Source organism: Marmota flaviventris, chromosome 3 (genome assembly GCF_047511675.1).
Source record: "Marmota flaviventris isolate mMarFla1 chromosome 3, mMarFla1.hap1, whole genome shotgun sequence".
In the NCBI taxonomy this organism is placed as follows: Eukaryota; Metazoa; Chordata; class Mammalia; order Rodentia; family Sciuridae; genus Marmota; species Marmota flaviventris.
Genome location: NC_092500.1, coordinates 117,342,041 through 117,365,685, shown reverse-complemented (window position 1 = coordinate 117,365,685; position 23,645 = coordinate 117,342,041). Strand labels below are relative to the sequence as shown.

Sequence of the window (23,645 nt, the reverse complement as noted above, 5' to 3'; positions counted from 1 at the left end):
CTTTTGAAGACGGTTTCTGTACATTTATTATTTATTTAAAGTTTGGAAGATCTTCCTAGCACATGTCTGTAATCCTAGCAGCTGGGGAGGCTGAGGCAGGAGGATAGTAAGTTCAAAGCCAGCCTCAGCAACTTAGTGAAGCCCTAAGCAACTTAAGACCTTGTCTCAAAGTAAAAAGGACTGGGCTGTAGCCCAGTGGTAAAGCACCCCTGGGTTCATTCTCTGGGACTACCATAAAAACAAACAAACAAAAAACACTTCCTGTTAGAGCCTTGAAACTTACAAAGGGTATACTTTAGGCATATGAGAAAAATGCTAGAGTAGCTTTTGGAAAAAAGTGTCATGACACCTTGATACTTGGGATCACATTTGTTTACTGGAGCCTATTCATTCTCTTCCGTGGAAACCTTTCAAAAACTGATGATTCATTAAATCTACCACCATTACTTTGCAATGTGGTTAAACCATATAAACCACTCCTTATTGTCATTGACTTTTTTCCATCTTTTGATTCCTTATGTCTTCTTGATTCTTCAGGAAGTCTCAAGACTTTGGATTACTGGGGTCCAGAATCAAATCTGAGTTTGATGCTGTAGCCACAGAAGTTGCAGTGACTGACCTGATAGCCCTGCTTACCATCTTTTAATAATAGGTTACAAGGTGAAGCTATGGGGCTTATTCCATAAAGTTCCAAAACATACATACGTTAATACACCGTGGCCTTCCAATGATTGACTAGATGTACATCGTTCCTGGAAACTCATTCTTTGAAATTTTCCTCCTTCAGCAGTCACTGTCAGTCCTTCTGAATTTTCTTAGGTCTGTAATATTTTCAGGTGAGCTCTCTAATTCCAAGTCTCTGTGCCTTTTTCCCACTCCTACTCACTCACTTTGGGTCCCAGCCTGGGCAGCTGCCCTCACTTCTCACTACTGCTACTGACCTGCCTTTTAAAGGGGTATTCTGCCTCCAGCTGCACATAGTGTCGGCTCTCAGAGCCACTCCTTACAGCTGAAGGTTATAAGACATTGGCTTCCCCTTAACCATTTGGGGATTATTTAGTTTTCAAACTGTATTTAGGTTTTTAAATGTTTTAACAGTCAATGGGAATTTTTTTGCCAGTGATATTATCAAAGGAGACACTTGTTTGTGTTTTTGTTTTAAGAGCATACACTGGCTTAGTTTGCTGAACAGCTGAAGAGTTCTTTTGTGATTATCCTAAGCGTGGATACTTTTAACCCTCCATCAAGGTAAAGCAGTTACCAGCATACCTTTATGGTCACTTTTTGGCAGTAGTGAGCAGCGGCGGCGGCAGCAGCAGTAGCTGAGAATACCCTAATCTATCTTTTCATTTCTTTTCCATACTTCTTAACTATAGGGAAAACGTTCACTGCGCACAAAGGCAGAGTTGCAACCTAGGTGGATGTCTGACCACCTGTCCATCAAAGCCATGAAGCAAGAGGTGAGTGAGAGTAAAGAGGGAGGTTTTAGTGTTCAGAAAGAATGGTGCCGTTTTCGTGTACTTCTTTTTATGCCATTTTTTCTCATTCTAAACCTAGTTTTTGTAAGATGTAATTCCAGAAAGAAGGAGCTGTAAAGATAAGGAAGTCACATTCTTTTGGATCTTAAAATCTCGTTTGTTGATAGTCACATCCATATTTAATATACATGAGAAAGATAAGTTCTATAGTAGATAAAAGATATTCATGAATGCAAAGGTGGAAGAAATTAGAATTAAGCAAAAATGGAGAATTTGTGTAGGCAGGGCTGTGTTTGGCCTGACAAAAAGACCTTTGAGGGAACAACTAACGAGTTACTACTTCGAGGGTTTTCCACTTGAAACATCCAGGAGCCAACCAAGTTTGAATGTTTGCATTTTGTAATGTAGTTTAGAGTAAGTAGTTAAATGACTCTAGCATCTCACTGTAGAAAGGAACAGATAATGTTTTTATTCATTCAGATTTTTAGAGAACAATTTAGAAAGGCATAAGAAACTTTTCTGGTTGGTATGGCTTTAAGTGATCAGGAAGGCAAATAGAGTCAAATAAAGAAGCTAGGAGATGAAGGCAGCAAGGTGAAGCTGTTTAAAAGTCATTAGCAAGATAGGAAGAATAGTAGAATGAAACTATATGTGTTTACGTGACTGCATGACCAACATGTACACTCAGAAAAATGAGAAATTATATCCCATCTATGCATGATACAGAGTGCATAAATGCATTCTACTGTCATGCATAACTAATTAAAACAAATTTTTAAAAATTTTTAAACAGTCATTAGCAGGAACCTTGCTGTCCCATCTCAAGATCTGCCTGCATTGTTTGCTAATTTGAGTTTGCTACAGTCCACACTAGGTGCTGTGGCCTGCTCACATTCTCTTTACTTTGTAACCATTTATTCTCCCTTTGTCACTGTTCCCTTGCATACTTAAGTTTTACAGTAGGATTCAGATCTTTTACTCTATACCTTACCTTGCTATACACATACATATGATTTTTTTTCCCTTGCAGTATTTTCAGAGCTCTGAAACAGAAGTGTCAACACAGTGCTGTATTACAGAGAATCTATCATTAACTATACATATTATACCTTGAGCTGAGAAAAAGGGAAAAACTGATAATTTGTAAATTTTTTATTGATTTCTATATATTATTTAGTTTTTGTCTCTTTGCTCTTAGGTGTCCTCTTACCAGGAGATCAGTGGATCAACATCTATCTAATTACCTCTGGGTGACAGTTCTGTACTGAATGGCTTCATTTCCCCTTTCTTCTTTCTCTCAGGACTCACTGGTTTGGCAATGGCCTTTGGTAGTTGGTATCTAGCTGCAATTTTCAGTGGGTTTCCAGGTCATCTTGCTCATCTACACTATTTCCACTCCTTTTATTAATATTTCTTGCAAGTTCCTTTCTGTTTGCTCTTCAATGCTCTGCAGTCCTCCATGCCCTGTTTCACACTTCAGATTATCTATAATCTGAATACCACTGATGCTTCTTCATGGCTGCAAGCAGAAGTTCAGCATCAGGCACCAATATTTCTTTTATTCTTGGCAGGGTTTGTTTTTATATTCTGCTCTTTAGTTTGAGATAACAGAAAACCACAGCATTATAGAGATTTTTTAATATCTGTCTGATATGGGCCATTAATGTGGAGAACACCTTAATGGTGGTGTGTTTTGTGCTTTTGTTTTTAGAGCAGAAAATTTTCAGGCCTTTCAAGCATGCAGGCATTGGTCACCCAGGAGTCTAATCTTATTGCCTCAAAAAGTCTTTTAATTGTGACTCCTGGGGAAACTATCAGTGAAGGGCCACTGTCTCACTGAACCCCAGGATTAGGCTGCTGCCATGGGTGTTTTTGCCAGCAGGCTCTGGACCTTGTTGTTGCCAGGGAGCTGTTTGTGGTGGTATAGTCTCTAGGGTGCCAGTGAGTCTTAAGTGCCTGCCTTGGGGGAGGGGAACCAGGGCACTGCTTAAACCAGAGATTCTGGTTAATAATCCTTTAGAGGATTTCAAAGTAGTGTTTCTAATTAGCTTCTCATTAAGATGCCCCCTTGATTCTAGTAGGCCTCTTATCTATAGAACATTTAAACACCAACCCCTATCCCATTCGCAGCTGACCTCTTTTTTGAAAAGAAAATCCCTGTGCAAGACAATATGGTTCTTTTTTCCCCACTGTTTAATTTTTTGGTTTGGTTTTGGCTCATTTTGTTGTACTGGTGTCCTCAGAAAGTGAGTCCTATCCTGTCCTCCAGTGGTGTTTTCATTAGCATACGTTTTGCTTTTAAGTGGCAGAGTGCTAAAAATTAATACAGAAATTTAAAAGCAGATTTTTGGTACACAACATGGATTTTTTTTCAGATGTGTATGATGTCTTTTATGTAAAATGTTAGGAAACTGCTAGAATTGTAACATTATGTTAAAAAGAAAAGGGCACAAGAAATGTGAGGCAGAGGGGGGTATTCAGTCAAGCAGAGGGGTTTTTCACCTGACATGCTAATGCTGGGTGGGGTGAACTCTACAGAAAGTGATATGAGAACAGGTAGATTAAACAATAGAGGTAGGGGTCAACACTGTAAGGCAGGGGGCCACAGATGTACAAAGGCAGGCAAGCCTAGGCAGGGGCACTTAACCACTGAGCCCCATCCCCATTTCTTTTTATTTTTTATTCTGAGACAGGGTCTTGCTAAGTTGCTTAGGACCTCTGCCTCCAGACTCACTGGGATGGGGCCACCATGCCCGCCAGCTTTAGGTTTTTGACCTCACCTTGAAATGACATTCAGGGAGCTTTAAGTTTGTTTTTTAAAGAGGCTGTAATTCAGATTACTCAGTTATTATAGCATGTGTGTTTAGCACATATATTTTTAAAAATAACTAACCAGACACATACTGTGTAGTCATATTTATGTGAAATATCCAAAAATAAAGAAATCTACAGAGACATAAAGCTGGTAGATGGTTGCCAGGCACTATGGGAGAGGAATGGGTTTAAAAGTGGTTAATTTTGCTTGTGAATTTCACCCCAGTAAGAAAAGAAATAACCAGATAAAGATAATCTTTACATAATGTTTTTGTTAATGATCCATAACCATGACTTTGATTTAAGAGCAGCAATCTCTGGGGAATATGGGAAGGGAGGGGTAATGGGGAGAGAGTGATAAGTGGGCAATGAGTCGCAGTTAAGAGGGCAGGGAGTTCTGTTGTGCTCTTGCACAGTAGGGTGACTGCAAATAGGAATTTTATGCCATGTGTTTGAAAAAGCTCAAGGAAAGAATTGTAAATCCTACCATAAGGAAGTGATGAATATTTGACGAGATAGATTAATTTAACTTGATTATACTCTATATATGTTTTAAAATATCACATAATAATCTCTTAACATACAATTATTGTGCTTTTTATGGATCAGTTAAAAATAAATTTAGGTTTTTTTTGGGGGCAATAAATATTGCAGAATTTCATTCAGAGGAAAATTACAGTTTAATAAAAGGAGAAGAAAACATTATTCAGTAGTTACGAGTGTTATTTTCCTAATGCTTTATCAAATTTCTCCCTGCAGATTAAAATTTATCTATGATCTATGATCTTTCAAATTATTTGTATATGACTTAAGATAAGCATTGCTTCTTTGAACTGGTACCCATAGCCTACAAGAATCAGAACTCTACCCCCAAGGTTGAATCCCGAGTTCAGACAGGGCTGTTCCTCACTGAACTGATGACGGCTGATGATTGGCAGGTGCGCTGTACTTGCAGTTTTGCCCTTATCCTGGGGCTTAGGATCCAGCTCAGTGGTAGAACACTTGCCTTGCTTAGCCTAGCATGTGTAAGGCCCTGTGTTCCATTCCCAGCCCCCACCTGCCCCAAAATCTGATCCCTTTTTATATACATCTAATGGTTGAAAGAAGAATATTTGGGGGGCTGGAGATACAGCTCAGTTGATGGAGTGCTTGCCTTACATGCACAAGGCCCTAGGTTCAGTCCCCAGCACCACTTAAAAAAAAAAAAAAAGAAAGAAAAGAATATTTCACATATTTTCATCTGTAGTCTTGGGGTGGAAGGGCAAAGTATGCATAAATTAAAAGTATGGCCATTATAGATACTTTTTTTTTTTCGACTTGGTAACTCTGGGTTAATATGTTCTCAGCTGTGTGAAAATGTTATCAAGAGTTGGAATATATAAGGATTTGGGAAAAGGGGGAGGTGGAGATTGTTGTTGGAAGGGATGGAACCTGCTTCACTGACATGTATTTAGGAGGCAGTGACGAGATGTAACCAATCGTCTGTTTAAAAGAATTGTCCTTGGGCTGGATTGTAACTCAGTGGTAGAGTGCTTTCTTAGCATGAGTGAGGCATTTTGGTTCAAAAGTAAAAGTCCTTGCCAAATGTCAGTAGCATCCCTGTTTTCAGAATTATCATCAATTTCACCTCTGGTTGTGGGATAATGATGATTTGGGAGGCTTATGGTTGTTATTTATTTCTACTGAGGTTCCTTATGAGCACACTGTTATGTGTGTGATTCAGATTTAATTTTTTTATTTAACTTCTCCTGTTCGTTCCCAATTTTGTCCTTATAAACTTAAAGGTAGGCTCAAATATTTTGAGTGATAAAAATGATGCTTAGAAGTCCACTACCTAGACAACATCACCCCCAAATTGAGTCAAATTGGGATCTAAAGTGGTTTTAAGAACCATAAACAAAATATATTGTTTAAAAATAGTTTCATTGTTGACTGGTGACTTGTACATCGTCATTCTGCATTCTTTATTCCCACCACATCAAGACCACTGCAATTTGTATTCTCTGTAGCAGGCAGTAGGCATGACTTCTTCAATAGCAGTACTGAAAAAAGAAAAATGTTTAGCTTTTACATTAGCAAAAAAGTTGAGAAAAGAAATGGAAAATAAACATCAGTGTTCTAGCCTGTAGAATGGTTCAGGACTAGTTTTACTGGGAAATATACATTGTAAAACTTTCATAAAGTTATTAGTGGTAGTGGTCCTGTTTTCCTTAGTTTACCTTTTCTTTTGTTAGATTTCTTAGGTAATCACATTCCCATTGGCCACTCGCAATCTTTATGTTAATGTTGCTTAGGTTGGAAAACATGCAAAAAAGTAATGAATCATTTAAATTGTGAACCCGTACTTTGTCTAATAACTTTCATCCTTAGTATACTGAGCTGAAGATGCTTTTAAAAATTGCACTTTCATGGGGCTGGTTTGTGGCTCAGCAGTAGAGCGTTCGCCTAGCACATTCAAGGCCCTGGGTTCTATCCTCAGCACCACATAAAAACAAAGCAAGAATTGGACCCTGAGCTACATCACCAGCTCCCATGCTGATTCTTAAGGTGTTTTGCGTCATCTCTATTTATCTTAGCAAAGCTTGCTAGAGATTCCTTAAACTTACTGATCTTTAGAAATGGGAAAAGTAGGGGCTGGGGTTGTGGCTCAGCAGTAGAGCTGTTCATGTGCAAGGCCCTGGGTTGGATCCTCAGCACCACATAAAAACAAACAAAGGTATTGTGTACAACTAAAATAAATAAATATTTTTAAAAATTGCACTTTCATCAAATAATAAATCTAGAGGAATGTCTCTCAGTTTTTTTCTCTTGTCCATCACATTGTATATGACATTATTTCCTAAAGACTACAAATCATAAATTTTTGAACCCATGCTTGAGTCTTAAATTACTTTACTGAGACTAGCTTTGAACATGTGATCTACCTACCTCAGCCTCTGAAGTAGCATGTGCCCTTGAGCCCAGCCCCCACCATTTTAGTGTGTTTTTATATGCCCATTCATATATATTATAGATAATACAATAAACTTTTAAATGAATTTGATGTATTTGTATTTATTGAATTCAATAAATTGAAGAAGTGATGAACTGCTTTGTGTTATTGTTCAAAATTTACTCGATATGTTCATTGGCTCCTCACAGGAGACTCCTGTGCTCACCAGAATTGAAAAACAGAAGCGCAAGGAGGAAGAGGAAGAACGGCAGATTCTCCTTGCAGTGCAGAAAAAGGAACAGGAGCAGATGTTGAAAGAGGAAAGGAAGCGGGAATTGGAGGAGAAGGTCAAGGCAGTGGAAGGTATGTAGCCCTTGTGTGCTGTCTGGAGAGGTTCCTGTGTGGGAACAGCCAAGATCAGATGAAGGTGGGATCGAATCATCATTTATTTCAGCTATTTCTGGCCATTTCTGTTTAAATAGGTCAATTGTATTCTGTTGTGTTTATATTTCACATATCTAATTCATAATATGAGTGAGATATGCTTAAGAAAGGTTCCAAATATTTTTATTTAGATAATAGCGCTATTCAAGTCTAGAATATTAATATTATTAAGACAAAGTTTTCTAAGAGTCTCTACAGGGCATGGTATAATGAGTGTTTTCTTTCATTTATAGTTCAGCATAGTAAAGGAAAACAACTATCTCTCGATATTTTCTTGGATAACAGTTGTGATTTATAAGCTGAACCTGATAAATCATGTGATAATATACCATTTGGCTTGATTGAATACAGACAGTGTTTTTCTTTTCTATTGTAGTTTCAAATGAAATAGCATAGCATATGGATTTGACTTTTTTTTTTTTTTTTAACTCAGGGACACTCAACCTAGTTCACTGCTTTATTGTAAAAACCCATAGTTTATGTAATCAATAAATTTAGCTTGTTTACATATTATGTAATTATATCTTACTTGTGAGATCTTGAATATATTTTGTTTCCACTGCTAGATTTTATTTTTTCAAGTTAATAATTATGCTTTTTGTTTATTTATGTGTTTCAGTGGGACTCTTGTTTTTTCAGTAGGTTCTTATTATAGGTACACAATTGTGGTTTCGTTTCTGTATCTGAAAAATTAATAATACCTGTGTAATGAGATTGTTCTTTAACAAATGTTTTTTGAGAACTCATTCTGTGTGGCACTGTTGTAGGTATATGGTAATGAATGAAATAAGATATTCTTATTGTAGAGTTTCAATTCCAGTAGGAAAAAGGTGGAGAATAAAACAGATAACTGTGGTTGGGTGCAGTGGTGCATACCTGTAATTCCAGTGATTCCGGAGGCAGAGGCAAAAGATCTCAAGATTAAAGCCAGCCAGCAGCTTAGCTAGGCTCTAAGCAACTTAGTGAGACCCTGTCTCGAAAAAGGGGTGATGATGTGGCTCAGTGGTTAAGCACCCCTGGGTTCAATCTGGAAACACTCCCCTACACATACATACAAACTGGAATAGGTAGTGGTGAGCTATCTGAATAAAAATAAACCAGATCTATGAATAAAGACTGCTATGATTGAAGTAACATTTAAATAAGATTATCATGAGTATTCTCTGAAGATGTGACATTGAAGTCAAGTGAATGAGGTTGTTCTGTGCATATGTGAGGTGGGGATGTGGGATGTGGAGCACCATAGGTGTCAGGAAGAGTGAGCACATACGCTCATTTGACTATTCTTTGTAGATCGAGCCAAGAGGAGAAAACTCAGGGAAGAAAGGGCATGGCTGCTGGCTCAAGGCAAGGAGCTACCCCCAGAACTTTCCCATCTGGACCCTAATTCTCCCATGAGGGAAGGAAAAAAGACAAAGGATCTGTAAGTATTTAATAATCATATCGGTGATGTCACTTGGCACTGCACCTTGCTAATAAGCAAGCCCTCCTTTCATTTAGTATTTAAAACTGAGCTGTGTAGTAGGCAATGGCACCACCATTTCAAAGTTGAGAAAACACAGTAAGAGACAGAGGTCAGCCTGAAACTCAGACCTGACTTCAGCACTCCTCGTGCCACACAAATGGAGATGCTGAATGTCTCTTAATGCTCATTTGCCCTTCTTAGATTTTTTTGCTGTCATACTCTAGAAGCACAGAGATGCTTGTACACAAAACTCTTAGTACTCCACTCATTAACTTAATGAAATCATAACTGATGATTTATTATATACAATTGTTTCTTGAAAATGTGAAAAGAAGTTTGTACTTTTGAGAATAATAGCTTCTGGGCTGGTGTTGTGGCTCAGTGGTAGAGTGCTTGCCTAGTATGCATGAGATACTGGATTTGATCCCTGGTACCACATAAAAGTAAAATAAAGGTACTGTATCCATCTACAACTTAAAATATATAGATTTTTTTAAAAAGTAACTTCTTTGTAGTTATCCTAGGTACTGTATATCTTTACTCCTTAACTAAAAATGCAAGAAGGAAAGGAATAGTGTTCATGAACCATTCTGCTATGTGTTTTTTAATTATTATTATTATTATTTAGATCCCAAATAAATTTATGAGCCATGAATAAATCCTGCTTAAATAAATTGTAGGATCTTAAAGTTTTGTATCATTTGCATATACCCTATCATATTATACATAAGTAAAGTGATATTCCCCTTTTTCCTAAGGTGGATTATCTCCCATGTTTATATTATTTTTAGCAAATGTTATCTGTATTAAATAATAGTGTTGAGACTATTCAAGATCTTCGTGCATTTAGCTATGTCTATGGTTAAACTGAAGATAGGTTGAGAAGGTAGTCAGAATGAATACTAATGTCTTATTTTATGATTTACAGCTTTGAGTTGGATGATGACTTCACTGCCATGTATAAAGGTTAGTTCCCATTCTCAACTACTGTGTTTGTGGTGGAAGTCTTGCTGTGAGTTATTAGTCAAGTTTTCTTCTTTGGTTTTCAGTTCTAGATGTGGTAAAGGCTCACAAGGATTCCTGGCCATTTTTGGAACCCGTGGATGAATCTTATGCTCCTAATTATTATCAGATTATAAAGGTAGCCTCTGTGTCTTGCTTGTACTTTATTGTTTGTTTGCCTAGCTGTCATTCTTAAGATCAGGGTTGCTGGAGATACACCAGGCTCTTGAACAACTTGTAATGCCATTATTCTTTTGCCTTGTAGGGACTATAGCATGTTGTTGTTTATTCCTATAATATGTTATTGTTGATTATAATAGAGTTCCTTGTTCTGTTTTAGATCCCCATGGATATTTCAAGCATGGAGAAGAAATTGAATGGAGGTTTATACTGTACCAAGGATGAATTTGTAAATGACATGAAGACAATGTTCAGGAATTGTCGAAAATATAATGGGGAGAATAGTGGTAAGTGGGTAAGAAATCTGTGCCAGGTGCATATCTGTTATGCCATTATATAATCAGATTTTAAAACTCCTTCTGTTAGACGCATGTTTCCTAGTGATTTTTTTTTTTTTTTTTTTAAAGAACTATCAACAGAATGTAAACTAAAAGCTATGGCTACTACAAGCATTTCCACTATATGTGTCAGGAGCTCTCTTTTCTCCCATAGAACAGCAGAGCTCAGCAGGAGAGTAGATGGCCTTAGGTTGTTTCTCATTCTAGAGACTAGTCTAGGTTTACCTGGTCCTCTTCAGCACAAATGGGGCGAACCTAGATGGAGCCCATTCTTTTTTCGGGGATGGGGGGGCGGGGGGATAGCACTGGGGTTGGAACCTGTGCATGTGGTCCTCTTACATGTTAGACACATACTCTACCAATGAGCTGCACCCCAGCTTGTCATTTTTAAGTCATTTTGAGAAGTCAGCATAGTATCTATTTAATACTAAAGAATAAATGGCTCCAGGTACTCAAACTGGGTTATTGATGAATTAATTAAGAATGCCAGAGTTTAAAAAAAAAAAAGATTCAGTGATTGTATTTAATGAGTTCAGTAATTTAGCTTTAAAAATTAAATTTTCAATGGTTTGAGGTAATTAGCCATACAACTTTGAGTTTTTATGGGTAGAAGCCATCTCTTACTCATCTTCTAGTCATAGCTCTACAGAATATGCCCCCAAAATGAGTTGGAACAAATAGTTGCAGTTTTTATTGTTAGTGGAAGAATTATCTTTTTTTTTTTTTAAAGATGTAATTTTTTTTTTTTGTTTTCTGTGGACACAACATCTTTATTTTATTTGTATGTGGTGCTGAGGATCGAACCCAGTGCCGCGCGCATGCCAGGCAAGCGCGCTACCACTTGAGCCACATCCCCAGCCCAAGAATTATCTTTTGTGACCTATAAAATCTATACGTGGTAGTTAGTCCTCGTCTGTTCCTTATAGAGTATACCAAGATGTCTGATAATTTAGAGAGATGTTTCCATCGGGCAATGATGAAACATTTTCCTGGAGAAGATGGAGACACGGATGAAGAATTTTGGATCCGAGAGGATGAAAAGCGGGAGAAGAGACGGAGTCGGTCTGGTCGTAATAGTGGAAGCCATATTTGGACCCGCTCTAGGGACTCTGAAGGGCCCAGCAGGAAGCAGCAGCCCATGGAAAATGGAGGAAAATCATTGCCCCCTGCCCGCCGAGCTTCTTCTTCAGGGGATGATCAGAGCAGCAGTTCTACTCAGCCCCCTCGAGAAGTGGGCACTTCAAATGGCCGAGGTTTTTCCCGCCCTCTGCACTGTGGTGGAATGCCCAGCCAGGCACCTCTTTTAAACCAAATGGTAAGGAAGAGCTAAACTTTTGTGATGATTTCTCCAAGCTAGTGAACTCATGGGAAAGTAAGGGCTATCCATTTCGCACTTCTTACAAAGTAATTATATGGATGATCTCCCCCGCCCTGCCCCATTGAATTTATTTCAAATCCTCTTCTCTTTTAGTCATTTGAATCACATATTCTCAGTGTGAGCAAAAACAGATTTTAAAAAGACTAGGCATGGTGGTATATGCCTGTTTTCCCAGCTACTAGGAGGCTGAAGCAAGAGGATTGTTTGAACCCAGGAGTTCAAGACCAGCCTGGGCAACATAGGAAGACTTCATGGAAGAGACAGAAGGATGGAGGGAGAAAGGTTAAAGCACAGAAGTACATAAGCTATGCAGTGTATCTGAGATGTTAAAATCTTATGACAGGGTGCAATGGGAGATGAAATGGGTAAAAAAGCTCTGTACAGGGGCAAAAAGGATGTAATTTTAAAAGATGGTAAAATAACATTTTGTTTTTGTTTTGTGGCACTGAGGATTGCACCTGGGGGCACTCTACCTCTAAGCTATATCCCCAGCCCTTTTTGAGTTTTGAAACAGGGTCTTACCAAGTTATCCCAGCTGGCCTCAAGCTTGTGATCCTCCTGCCTCAACTTCCCAAGTAACTGACATTAATAGACATGAATACCTGGCAAGAGACACCATTTTAATTTTACTCTGTTGGAGAGGGAACCTGCTTTAGGGTCAGGAGCTAGTTCACTCTAGGGAAGTATGTACACTAGCAAACTTTAGGGAACTCCTTGCTCTGTGCTTAATATCCTTGTCTATTTTTTTCTTCCCTCCCTTTGCTCACTGCCTCCAGAGGCCAGCAGTACCAGGAGCATTTGGCCCTCTTCAAGGATCAGAGCCCAACACCTTCTATGGTCCCTCTCGAGTCCCAGAAGCACACCCAGGAGAGCCCATGCAGCAGCATCAGGCTTTTTCCATGCAGGTAAGGAGTCACCTCAGAAACCATAGCTGCTACAGGTCCCACAGCATGTTTCAGAAATAGTGTCTTCTCAGGTTAAATTTAATTAATTATCTTCTGTGCAGAAGAGACTGTCTCTATAGGTGAAGCATGTTACAAGTGACTGGTTAACTTTGCTCACTTTATTTTTTCTGTTGCCAGCCTCCAGTTGGAATTAGTAACCACCGAGGACCCCAGCTTGGCACTCCAGAAGATAAGCAGATGTGTGGGGGGCTAACACACCTTTCTAACATGGGATCACATCCCGCCTCCTTGCAGCTTGGACAGATGAGTGGCCCTGGTCAGGATGGAAACATGTATCCCCCAGCTTCATTCCAGCCAGGATTTATTCCTCCCAGGCATGGTGGGGCTCCAACCCGACCAGCAGACTTTGCTGAGAGTTCAGAAATTCCTCCCAGTCACATGTATCGATCCTACAAGTACCTGAATCGCATACACTCTACCGTCTGGAATGGGAACCATGGTACTACAAATCCAGGACCTTTGGGGCCAGATGAGAAGCCCCACCTCGGGCCAGGACCCGCTCACCAGCCTCACGCTCTTGGTCACATGATGGATTCCCGAGTAATGAGACCATCTATACCCCAAAACCAGTGGACTAAGCAATCAAGCTTTCTACCTCATGGTGTTCCTTCTTCAGGATATATGCGACCACCTTGTAAGTCCACTGGTCATAGGTTGCAGCCACCTCCAACCCCAGCACCAAGTTCTCTATTTGGAGGGCCCTCCCAGACCCTGCGTGGGATGCAAGGAGGGGACTCTATGATGGACAGCCCTGAGATGATCGCCATGCAGCAGCTGTCCTCCCGTGTCTGCCCACCAGGTGTGCCTTACAACCCCTGTCAACCCACTCCCTCCCAAGTACCTGGCCCTTTTCCACAGGTAGCTCATTCAGCATCAGTAAGCTTGTCAGCCCCCAAACCTGCCTTGGGCAACTCTGGGAGGATACAGGATAACAATGAAACACAAAAGCCTGAGAATGACCAAGGTAATGTATATATTGTTACTTTTATCTGACTTTTGGGTTTTTAAGCTGTAAATTATGAGTAATCTTTTCACACACAATATGAAACCATATGTAAACACATTTCCAGTCTCTTTCCTAAGCTACTTAAGTTTGAACCAATCATAGTATTCCTTTTGGTCTGAAGATCTCAGCATGATAATAATGATCATCACACTTATAGGTGCTTCCTGTGTGACATTCTTTTTGAGACTTTGATTTGTAATCATTTAATTCTCAGAAAAAGCCTTTGTAATATCTACTATTAATATCCTTATTTTTATAGATGGAAAATTTAATTCAGAAATACTAGATTATTTACTGTCTTAAGTGATAAAGAAAGATTTGAACCCTGACAAGGCTAGATAAACATTCTTCCTGTTGTCTACTGCATCTCTCATATCCTTCAAAAAAACTATCTGGAAAGTCACCATTATGAAATAAGTTTCAGTGTCTAATCATTTCTATCCTCTCCTTAGATACATGCCTGTATGTAGTAAAAATGAAGCACAGTGAGTTCTAGCAAAGCTTGAAACAGTTTCTTAGAAATGCCATTTAAGAGAAGTAAAGAGTAAACTAGAGAAGAAAAGTTAAAAAGAATCAGAATCCTTTGTGTACTTAATGCTGACTTCAAGGGTAGAAGTGTAGTATACATTTTTGTAATTTTCTTCAGATGTGAGTAGAGGGTGGAGATACTTGAACATTCATAAAAGCTGATGAAAAGTTCATGGGACATTGATGCTAGGGCTAGAACTCAAACTTAACTTTGAGCATTTCCTTCTAGAAAAGGTCCACTTTGTGAATAGCTACAGAGGAATTTTCTAATACAGGTTTCACGTGTGTCTGCAAGTCAAAGGTTTGAAATAGTATCATTCGTGACACTTTAGATACAGTCTGTCCACTAGTTGCTGAGCTTTGTGTTAATAAAAAGTATAATTTTTTTATTTTGTTGCTCAGTTTGTATCTTTTTTCCTTAAGGCCAGCTTTAGTTCACTGATAGCCTTAGGCATCTTAGTAGTTCTTTATAAGTCATTATGGGGCTGGGAATATAGCTCAGTTGGTAGAGTGCTTGCCTTGCATACATAAGGCCCTGGGTTCAGTCCCCAGCACCCACCCCACTCCCTCTCCAATACACACACAGTCATTATGAGATGGGTGCAGTGACACAGGCCTGTAATCCCAGCTGCACAGGAGGTTGAGACAGGAGCATCACAAATTCAGTGCCAGCCTCAGCAATGGCAAGGTGCTAAACAACTCAGACCCTTTCTCTAAATAAAGATAATAAATAAAATAGGGCTGGGGATGTGGCTTAGTGGTTGAGTGCCCCTGAGTTCAATCCCTAGTACAAATTAAAAAAAAAAAGTCAATATGAATCTTTAATCTTGTCCTTTAAAAGTTTGTTTTTTAGAATCAGATTTTGATCTTGCTTGGACAACAACTCTGTCCTAGAAATATCATGATCAGATATGTATGTGTGTATATATAAAAACAAAGTTCCTCTGTTATTCATCATGTTAATGGTTTGCTACCATAGTGAGGTAAACAATCTGGGGTGTAATCGAGCATTCAAGACTAATTTGATTGAATTTATTCAATTTCTCTAATATTCAAAGAATGCCTTTCGAGTTTTTTTGATGTGGGCCTCTTGTTCGAAAAAAGGGATGGGTTGTTGCTCAGAGTGTGCTCAGCATGCTCCACCTTTTGTTTGAGCACTGGGTATCTCATGCATTGGACCTTTACATTGTGTCCGTTTCTAGAACCTCTCACCTGGGTACCCATTCTAATTATTACCACGTTCTCCTTCCATAGTTCACATACACCTGCCTGGAGTCTGTAAGCTCCATATTCTCTCAGTAATGTGCCTATGATGTGGGGTATTTCCATTTTGGTGCATACCTTTTTTTTTTTTTTTTTTATATTTATTTTTTAGTTTTTGGCAGACACAACATCTTTGTTTGTTTGTGGTGCTAAGGATCGAACTCGGGCCTCACGCATGCCAGGCAAGCACGCTACCACTTGAGCCATATCCCCAGCCCTGGTGCATACCTTAATGTTAGATTCTACCTGTAAGTCCATGAAAGGGAGCATATAGATCCCCGATATCCTGACCTTTTCCAGGGACTAATGCTAGCTAGCTGAGGCTTGAATTGCTGTCCTCACCTCAACCCTGATCTTCCTTATTTTGCATACTTTTTATTACTACCTCCATTCGTATTGTCATTGCAGCTACTTAGTTATTTTGTTCTCCTTTTTGTTTTTTCCCCCCAGGAGAAGCTTTGCCTGGACTTGAAGAGAAACCAGCAAGCGTTGGTGCTTCAGAGGGGGTATACCTCAAACAGCTACCTCAACCTACACCTCCCCTGCAGGCCGACTGCACCAGGCAGAGCTCACCAAGAGAAAGGGAAACAGAGGCCACAGAGCTCAAAAATGACACATTGGAATCTGCAGACAACTGTAAAACAGCAAAGGGCAAGAATACCTGGACCTCAGACAGCAGCTATACCAGCCCAGCTGCCCAAGGCTGTATGAGAGACCTCTCCACAATGGCCGACAGAGGCGTTCTTCCTGAAAATGGAGTCATTGGTGAAGCATCTCCTTGTGGATCAGAGGGGAAGGGCCTTGGTGGCAATGGTTCAGAAAAACCACTCTGCCCCAGAGGCAAAACATTGCAGGAGACCATGCCCTGCACAGGACAGAATGAAACTACACCTCCATGTGCAGACCCCAGTTTAATGACAAGCCCTGTAAGCCAGTTTTCTCCCTTGTACATGCCTGGCCTAGAATACTCTAATTCAGCTGCACATTACCACATCAGTCCAAGCCTGCAAGCCTTGGGCCCTATGATGGGGGGGAAATCCTCGGTATCGCATCCTCAGCATTTCTCTCCCAGGGCCTTTCAGTCTAACAATCCTCACCCTGGGATCTTTCCCCGATATCGCCCTCCCCAGGGAATGAGGTATTCCTACCAACCACCACCTCCACAGCCTTCCTACCATCATTACCAGCGAACTCCTTATTACACTTGTCCACAGGGCTTTTCTGATTGGCAGAGACCTCTCCACCCTCAGGGAAACCCAGGTGGCCCCCCAGCAAGTCATGCCCCTCACCCGCGGCCCCTTTTCTCAGATAAAAATTCCATGGCTAATCTGCAAAGCTGTGAGACACTGAGTGCTGCCTTAACTTCCCCAACTCGAATGGATGCAGTGGCTGCTAAAGTTGTCCCACCTGACAGACAGAATCCTGGTCCAGAGGAAGAAAAGCTTGATGAATCTATGGAGAGGCCAGAGAGTCCCAAAGAGTTTTTAGATCTGGACAACCATAATGCAGCTACCAAGCTACAGAGTTCTTTGTCAGCCAACGAATATATTTATGGAACTCCTCCTACACCTCTGAGTTCAGGGATGGGATTTGGTTCACCTCCTTTCCCACCTCATGGTGTGATGCTACAAACGGGGCCTTCTTATACACCACAGCGGCCAACCAGTCATTTTCAACCCAGGCCATATTCTCCTGTGGGTGCTCACCCACCCCACCATCCAGGGCCTGCCCAGCCTAATGGCCTCTCTCAAGAGGGTTCTCTCTATCGCTGCCAGGAAGAGGGCCTGGGCCACTTTCAAGCAGTAATGATGGAACAGATTGGCACTGGAAGTGGAATAAGAGGATCCTTCCAGGAAATGTACAGACCATCAGGGTAAGAATGTGTTGAATGTTTTTCTTATTCTCTAAAAGAATAACAAATGTTAAACTATGCCTATCAGAGGAAGTTAAGCATGTGTGATGTTAAAGTTCCAGGTCTATCCAGAATTGAAACAAGTCAGATACTCTCTCCTAAGACTTCCTCAATATATTTGTATTGGTACCACTTTTAAAACCCATTGAGGGCTGGGAATGTAGCTCAGTAATAGAGAGTTGCCTACTATTTGTGAAGTCTTTGGTTTAAACCCCAACAGGAGTTGCAGGACGGCTCAGTGAGGTGATATGTCATCTGGGAACATTTCAAAATAAATGATGTATAAAATATGGGCACTTGAAGTTATGAAGTATAGTTATTAAACTAGTACCTTTCAACTTAAAAACCAATGTGCCCCTCTCCCCAACCATCTTCTTATCATTACACCCTCTCTCCCTATTCACATTTTGCCGTATTTGCTTTATACATCTTATTTTGTTTTGTTTCTGAACCAGGATCCAACCAAGGCTTATGTATTTATGTTTGGTTTCTTAATTTATGACGATTATGCTGTCTTTGTTTTGTTTTTCAAAGAGTCCAGGCCTTGTGTAGTGTGTCCCAGATTCTGGATTCAAGTCAGTATTTCCTTTTTTAAGATTAATCACATAGCCGGTGTGTGAAGAAGTCTACAAAGAGGGATATCTTGTTAAATAATGTAGACCTTAGAAATTTTTCCTTGGAGCCTGGTGCAGTGGCATATACCTGTAATCCTAGTGGCTCAGGAGACTGAGGCAGGAGGATCACAAGTTCAAAGCCAGCCTTAGCAATGCTGAGGCACTAAGCAACTCTGTCTCTTTATTTAGAGACCCTGTCTCTAAATAAAATACAAAATTGGGCTGGGGATGTGGCTTAGTGGCCAAGTGCCCCTGAGTTCAATCCCTGGTACCAAAAAAAAAAAAAAAAAGGGATGAATCACTTTTGTCAGGAATATGCTTCGCATGGGTGTACTTCCTATTATGTTATGCTCAGATATATATAATGTCATTTTGTCCCATTATTGATGATTCCAAGTTGGATCACCTGGGTAATTAAGCCATCCCTTCATGATTAAAGTATGTTTTCCTTTGTAATTAATACATCTTCATTAATTTTTACCTGTTCTTTTCCTGTGGCTACAGAATGCACATACATCCAATCCAGTCGCAGTCCTCATTCCCAAAGACGCCAGCACCAGCAGCATCACCAGAACAGCTGCCACCACATAAGCCCCCAACACTTCCTCTGGATCAGGTAAGAATCACCAAAATTTATAGCTTTTCTTATTCCTCAAAATGTGGGAAATATATATGACTTTCATATCCCTTCTGCAAAATGCTTGGGACCCAAAGTCCCAAGTTCAGAGTTTTTCAGATTTTGGAATATTTGCATAGGGTTTACCAGTTAGGCATGACTAATTCAAGGTGCTCCAAAATATAAAACTTTCAGCATTATGTCCATTTTCTTTTTAATTTCAGCCTGGCATATAGCTCAGTGATAGCACTTGCTTATCATGTGCAAAGTTTGGGTTTGCTCCCTAGCACACACTGAAAAAAAAAAAAACTTTGGAGCTTAGAGCCTTTCATATTAAGGATCCTCAATCTGCACATGGTCTCATTGCCATTCTGAGACTGCATTTTTAAAAATTATTTCCTTTTTGCCATGTTGATAATAGAACCCAGGGCCTCCCGCAGTTAGAAAAGCATTCTAACACTGATTTGTATTCCCAGTCCCTGAGTGTTGTGTTTTTTGTTTTGTTTTGTTTTGTTTTGTTTTTGATACCAAGGATTGAACCCAGGGGCACTTAGGGTCTTGATGAGTTGCTTAGGGCCTCGTGAAGTAGCCAATAAGGATGGCTCTGAATTCAAGCAATCCTCCTGCTTTAGCCTCCCAAGCTGTTAGAATTACAGGCATGTGCCACTACACCCCGCTCCTGAGAAAATATTTTAAGGTGTCTTGTTACTTCATTTACAATAGGCAGCCATGTGAAACAAATCACTCAGGCCCTGATCCCAGTCCTTGGTATTGGGGAAGATCGGCTACAGAGTCCTCAGATGTTGCTTATCTACTATTTCCACATACCCCTCTTTCATAATCTTGTGTGGTAACCAGCTGTTTAAGGAGTATTTATTTAAGGAGTATCAATTTTTCCACACTGCCTTCCCACATTTCTTTTGCCAAAAATTGCTTGTTTAATCCTTCCCACCTATTCCTTTGTGTGAGACTGGTCAGTCAGGTTTGGAATAATTGTGGCTACCTTTGAGTGCTGCTTCTCTCTCACACACTGCTGAGAGTTTGTGTGTGCAAAAACTATCTCAATCTTATCTGTGGCCCCATAAACAAACTGAGCAGCTGTAGTAGCACCTTCTAGTATGCACAAAGTTCTATAGCTTCTAAGTATAGGGGCTCAGGTCCAAATCAGAGATCTAGTACCTGAAAGTCAACCCTCTGTAGCTGTGTAGGCAAGCACATACAACTCTTTGATATGTTTAATTTTCTTAGACAATTGATACAATTTAAAATTTTTTTCTTATAAATGTCTTTATTCTATTCCTCTCAGAGCTAGTCCTAGGAGGAAATTGCCCCCAAGGAAGTGAAAAGCTGCACATGAAGACAGAACATGGAGGATTTGGGGAAATGATCCTTGCCCATCTCTATCCCAGTCACCCTGCTGTGCCCCTTCACAGTGAATTACACCTTGCCACCAAGAGCTGGAGCCATTCCTGGGCCTTAGAAGCATACTCACTCCATAGACGACTGACACAGAGCTTGCAGAGGTGCTGGGTCAGGGATCACTTGCACAGCTGACTGACAGTCAGGAAGATCAAGTGAACCTGGAGTTCATGCTGACTTCTCCAAATTCTGAGACTGTCCTTCAGGGAAAATCACTTTAAACTTGGGTGGGGGGCATACAAAATAACAGAGTGGTGCTTTTAAACTTTCGTGAGCAGCTAATCTCAGGTATATATTGAGGAAGGGACTACTTGTAGTATTAATGTTTTCAGAGCTGGGTCCAGTTTACACAATTTTCATGTTGCCTTTTAAAATAATTTTTGTTGGTGAATGTATTGTACATAAAGTGGGTAGGGTGGGTGGGAATGTGAAAGAAATGGAAGTCCTAACTGGTGGGCTCACAGCACTGGAGTGGTCTCTGTCTGTTTACAATCATGTCACACTCAATGCTTTGGGGAGCTGGAGAAGAGGGTAGGAAAGGCTTCAACTTGTCATATGTCAATAACTGTTTCCATGGTGGCTGACTGGCCCTTCACAACTAAAGACCTTCTTTCCAGTCAACCTCAGAGAGTGTAGTTGTACCTGTCCTCCTTATTGTTCGTTTCTTAGTTTGGGGACAGAGTGCTCTCCTGTGGCCCACCGGAAGCTTCAACCGAGACGACAGGCTCCTTTCACTCTGGTGGCCAAATCTTGGCCTTGGGAAAATGGTGTCCCTTCCTGATTTGCCTCCAGCCCTACAAGATAGCTGCAAACCAGTATCAGGAATTGGGATCACTAGAGTGCTTTACTCATTAGAAGACAAATGAACATCTTCACAGGCTTGTCGGGCTGTGATCTAGAAGGCATTACACAAGCTTTCTGGCACAAATCACGTTTTGTGAAAGTGACTACTCAGGTTTGTATATGTTAGTCTCAATAAAGAAATTGCACAGGTCTGAATAGAGAATATGTATTCTATAGTGTTACAGTTTGAATTTAGGAATATTTCAGTATATATAGTTTTTACTCGTTTTAAATGAATCATAGTAAAATCAGCCATTGTGATTTTAAATAGCTATCAAGGACAAGTTCTTGGAAATCATTTGTTGTTATCTGAGGTAGGAAACAATTTTACAGTATTAAATTACTTTTATTACAGTTTTAGGAGTTACACTGGATTTCTCGTGTTTAGCATTCTGTATTTTATGTTAGCTGAGATGTCACCAAAGTTAGGACCCATGAATATCCCATAAAGAAAAAAGCTAAGAAAACACCCTGAAATTACAGGTCTTTGTAAAGAATAGCATAATTTAAGCATGCTTTGAGGATAATAGAAGAGTCTTCATAAAATATTAATCTGTCCTAGTTTCTTATGTATTCACTTGTGGGTGGAGTCAGTAGAGCCTTTCCCTTCAGTTTCAGCATCTTTGATAAAACTGTAGTATTTATAGTTTGCTAAACAGTGTGCTCAGAGGGAAAGGAAACAGATTGGAAACATTCAGGTTAAAGAGACTGAACCGAAGACATCTAGTAGAATGGAAATTCATATCAGTAAGTGAACTAAGCTGGTGGTGTTGATTAGGGCTTAGGCAGAGTTGAGGGTGCGAGGGGACAGAACACAGATGCCTCTGATATATGATGCAAAAAAACACCAACTTTTCTTTAACAGACTTTCAGTTTAACTGTGGTATGTTTGCAAGTGGATTGCATCATGAGGTTGAGTTCTAATTTGATCCTTATACTTATCAGAAATCTAGCACTAAGAAGAGTCAAGAAGTTAGAAGATATGTGGATGGGCTTCAATCTGTCCTTGAGCTTATGTAAGCTAACATGGTCAAAAAATTACGACTTCAGTTTCTGTGTTTGCAAAAACAGGAAGGAGGAGAATTAATTGGTGTGGGGCTGGTTAGGCCTGGTCTGGGCTCAGAGCATTCTGACTTCTCTTTAGGATTGTGGTCACTATAGGGCCTCTGCCATGGTGTTAAGCATGCTGCTTGAGGTGACCATCCTCCTCCTTCCCCCACTTCCAAATACCTGTTGCTAGAGAGATGCTGTGAACAGTGGAGGGGAGGGTGTCTGTAGTAAAACCTTTTAATCTCCTTTTTTAGAGATGAGAGAATTTAAGGAAGGGCTATAGAAATTGAACTACTGTATTGAATTATAACACTGTGAACAAGAGCATCAGTGAAATGGTCAGCCTTGTTGCATCCTTTGTGGAAATTGGTTGTACATTACAGGGCTAAGTGCTTCATCCCTTATCTGGTATGTTCCCAGCTTTTACAGGTTTCTGGAATGCAGATCTGCTGAAAGCTGCCCACAACTGCCAGACTGTGGGAAAACACATGACTGAGCTGCTGTGAACTCCTCCTCAACTCACCCGCAAGCAGGATCTTTTGTTCTCGCCTTTCTTCCTCCTCTAGCACTTCACTTTCCAAGTGTCTTAAGTAGATGCAATGTCTTAAAACAGATGCAAATACATTTGCCATCTTTTCAAATAGGGAAATGATGGTTATATGATAGTTAGAAAGGCATGTGTATGGGTGTCCTAAAAGGTTTAGGCTTGGACACTTCACCTTGTAGGCCACTGTCACCTTGTCAGTGTGACTACTCTCAGTGGTCTCCAGGAGAGCATATCTGAGACCTATGAATAATTAGAAATACCCTTGCTCCTGTTTAACCCTCATGACTTAACTTTATTAGGCTTGTTTATAAGTTACAAACTGTTTCTCCAAGGCCTAAGAGAAATAAAAGATCCAGAAAGAAAATTAGGGCCTTTGGAAGGTTTCTAGGTTATGTATGATTTTGTTTTATTGAAGTTTGTGGAAAACCTTAAGGCCTTTAGTCTACATTCAGTCTGAGCTCAGCTTTAAATGTCAGTTTACTCTAGCCTTTCCCTTGAAAGTGCTTCTTGTGACTAACCATTTGGTATCATTATCCTGTGATGTTTTTCTGACATGTTGTTATTACCATTTCTGCAAATAATATACTGCTTTTAAGACCTAATTTGAAATTTCACAGGAAGCCTCAATTTAGAGTCCGAAGGCAAGGATAATTTCGTGTCAGATTCCTGGCATGTTTCCAAGAAACTCTATTTTTCAAGAAATGCAAGCCATCTGGTTTGCTAGCATGATTTCCCCTTCTGTGTTTCTCTCTTAGTTCACCCCTTGGCCAGATTCTTCAGGGACTCCTATTGTGGGAATCAGTTCCATGTATCAGTGTAGAGTTCAGTCTTGGATGTTTCCAGGATATGAT

At 40.0% G+C, this 23,645-nt stretch overlaps 1 protein-coding gene across 4 annotated transcripts in view; it reads left to right on the top strand.

Moving 5' to 3' along the window:
- Cecr2 (CECR2 histone acetyl-lysine reader) overlaps window positions 1-20,759 on the top strand; it is a 168,821-nt gene extending 148,062 nt beyond the window's left edge. For 3 of the 4 annotated variants that reach the window (XM_071610276.1, XM_071610277.1, XM_071610278.1), the window contains exons 8-19: window positions 1,377-1,460; window positions 7,434-7,587; window positions 8,962-9,091; window positions 10,062-10,099; window positions 10,183-10,274; window positions 10,476-10,602; window positions 11,580-11,968; window positions 12,808-12,936; window positions 13,114-13,960; window positions 16,244-17,666; window positions 18,824-18,935; window positions 20,242-20,759. In XM_071610276.1, coding sequence (XP_071466377.1) covers window positions 1,377-1,460; window positions 7,434-7,587; window positions 8,962-9,091; window positions 10,062-10,099; window positions 10,183-10,274; window positions 10,476-10,602; window positions 11,580-11,968; window positions 12,808-12,936; window positions 13,114-13,960; window positions 16,244-17,666; window positions 18,824-18,935; window positions 20,242-20,247 — 3,531 coding nt within the window. In that variant the 3' untranslated portion in view covers window positions 20,248-20,759. The remainder of the gene's footprint in view (window positions 1-1,376; window positions 1,461-7,433; window positions 7,588-8,961; window positions 9,092-10,061; window positions 10,100-10,182; window positions 10,275-10,475; window positions 10,603-11,579; window positions 11,969-12,807; window positions 12,937-13,113; window positions 13,961-16,243; window positions 17,667-18,823; window positions 18,936-20,241) is intronic. The other variant, XM_027951167.2, reaches the window with a different exon arrangement.
- Window positions 20,760-23,645: the final 2,886 nt, after the last annotated feature.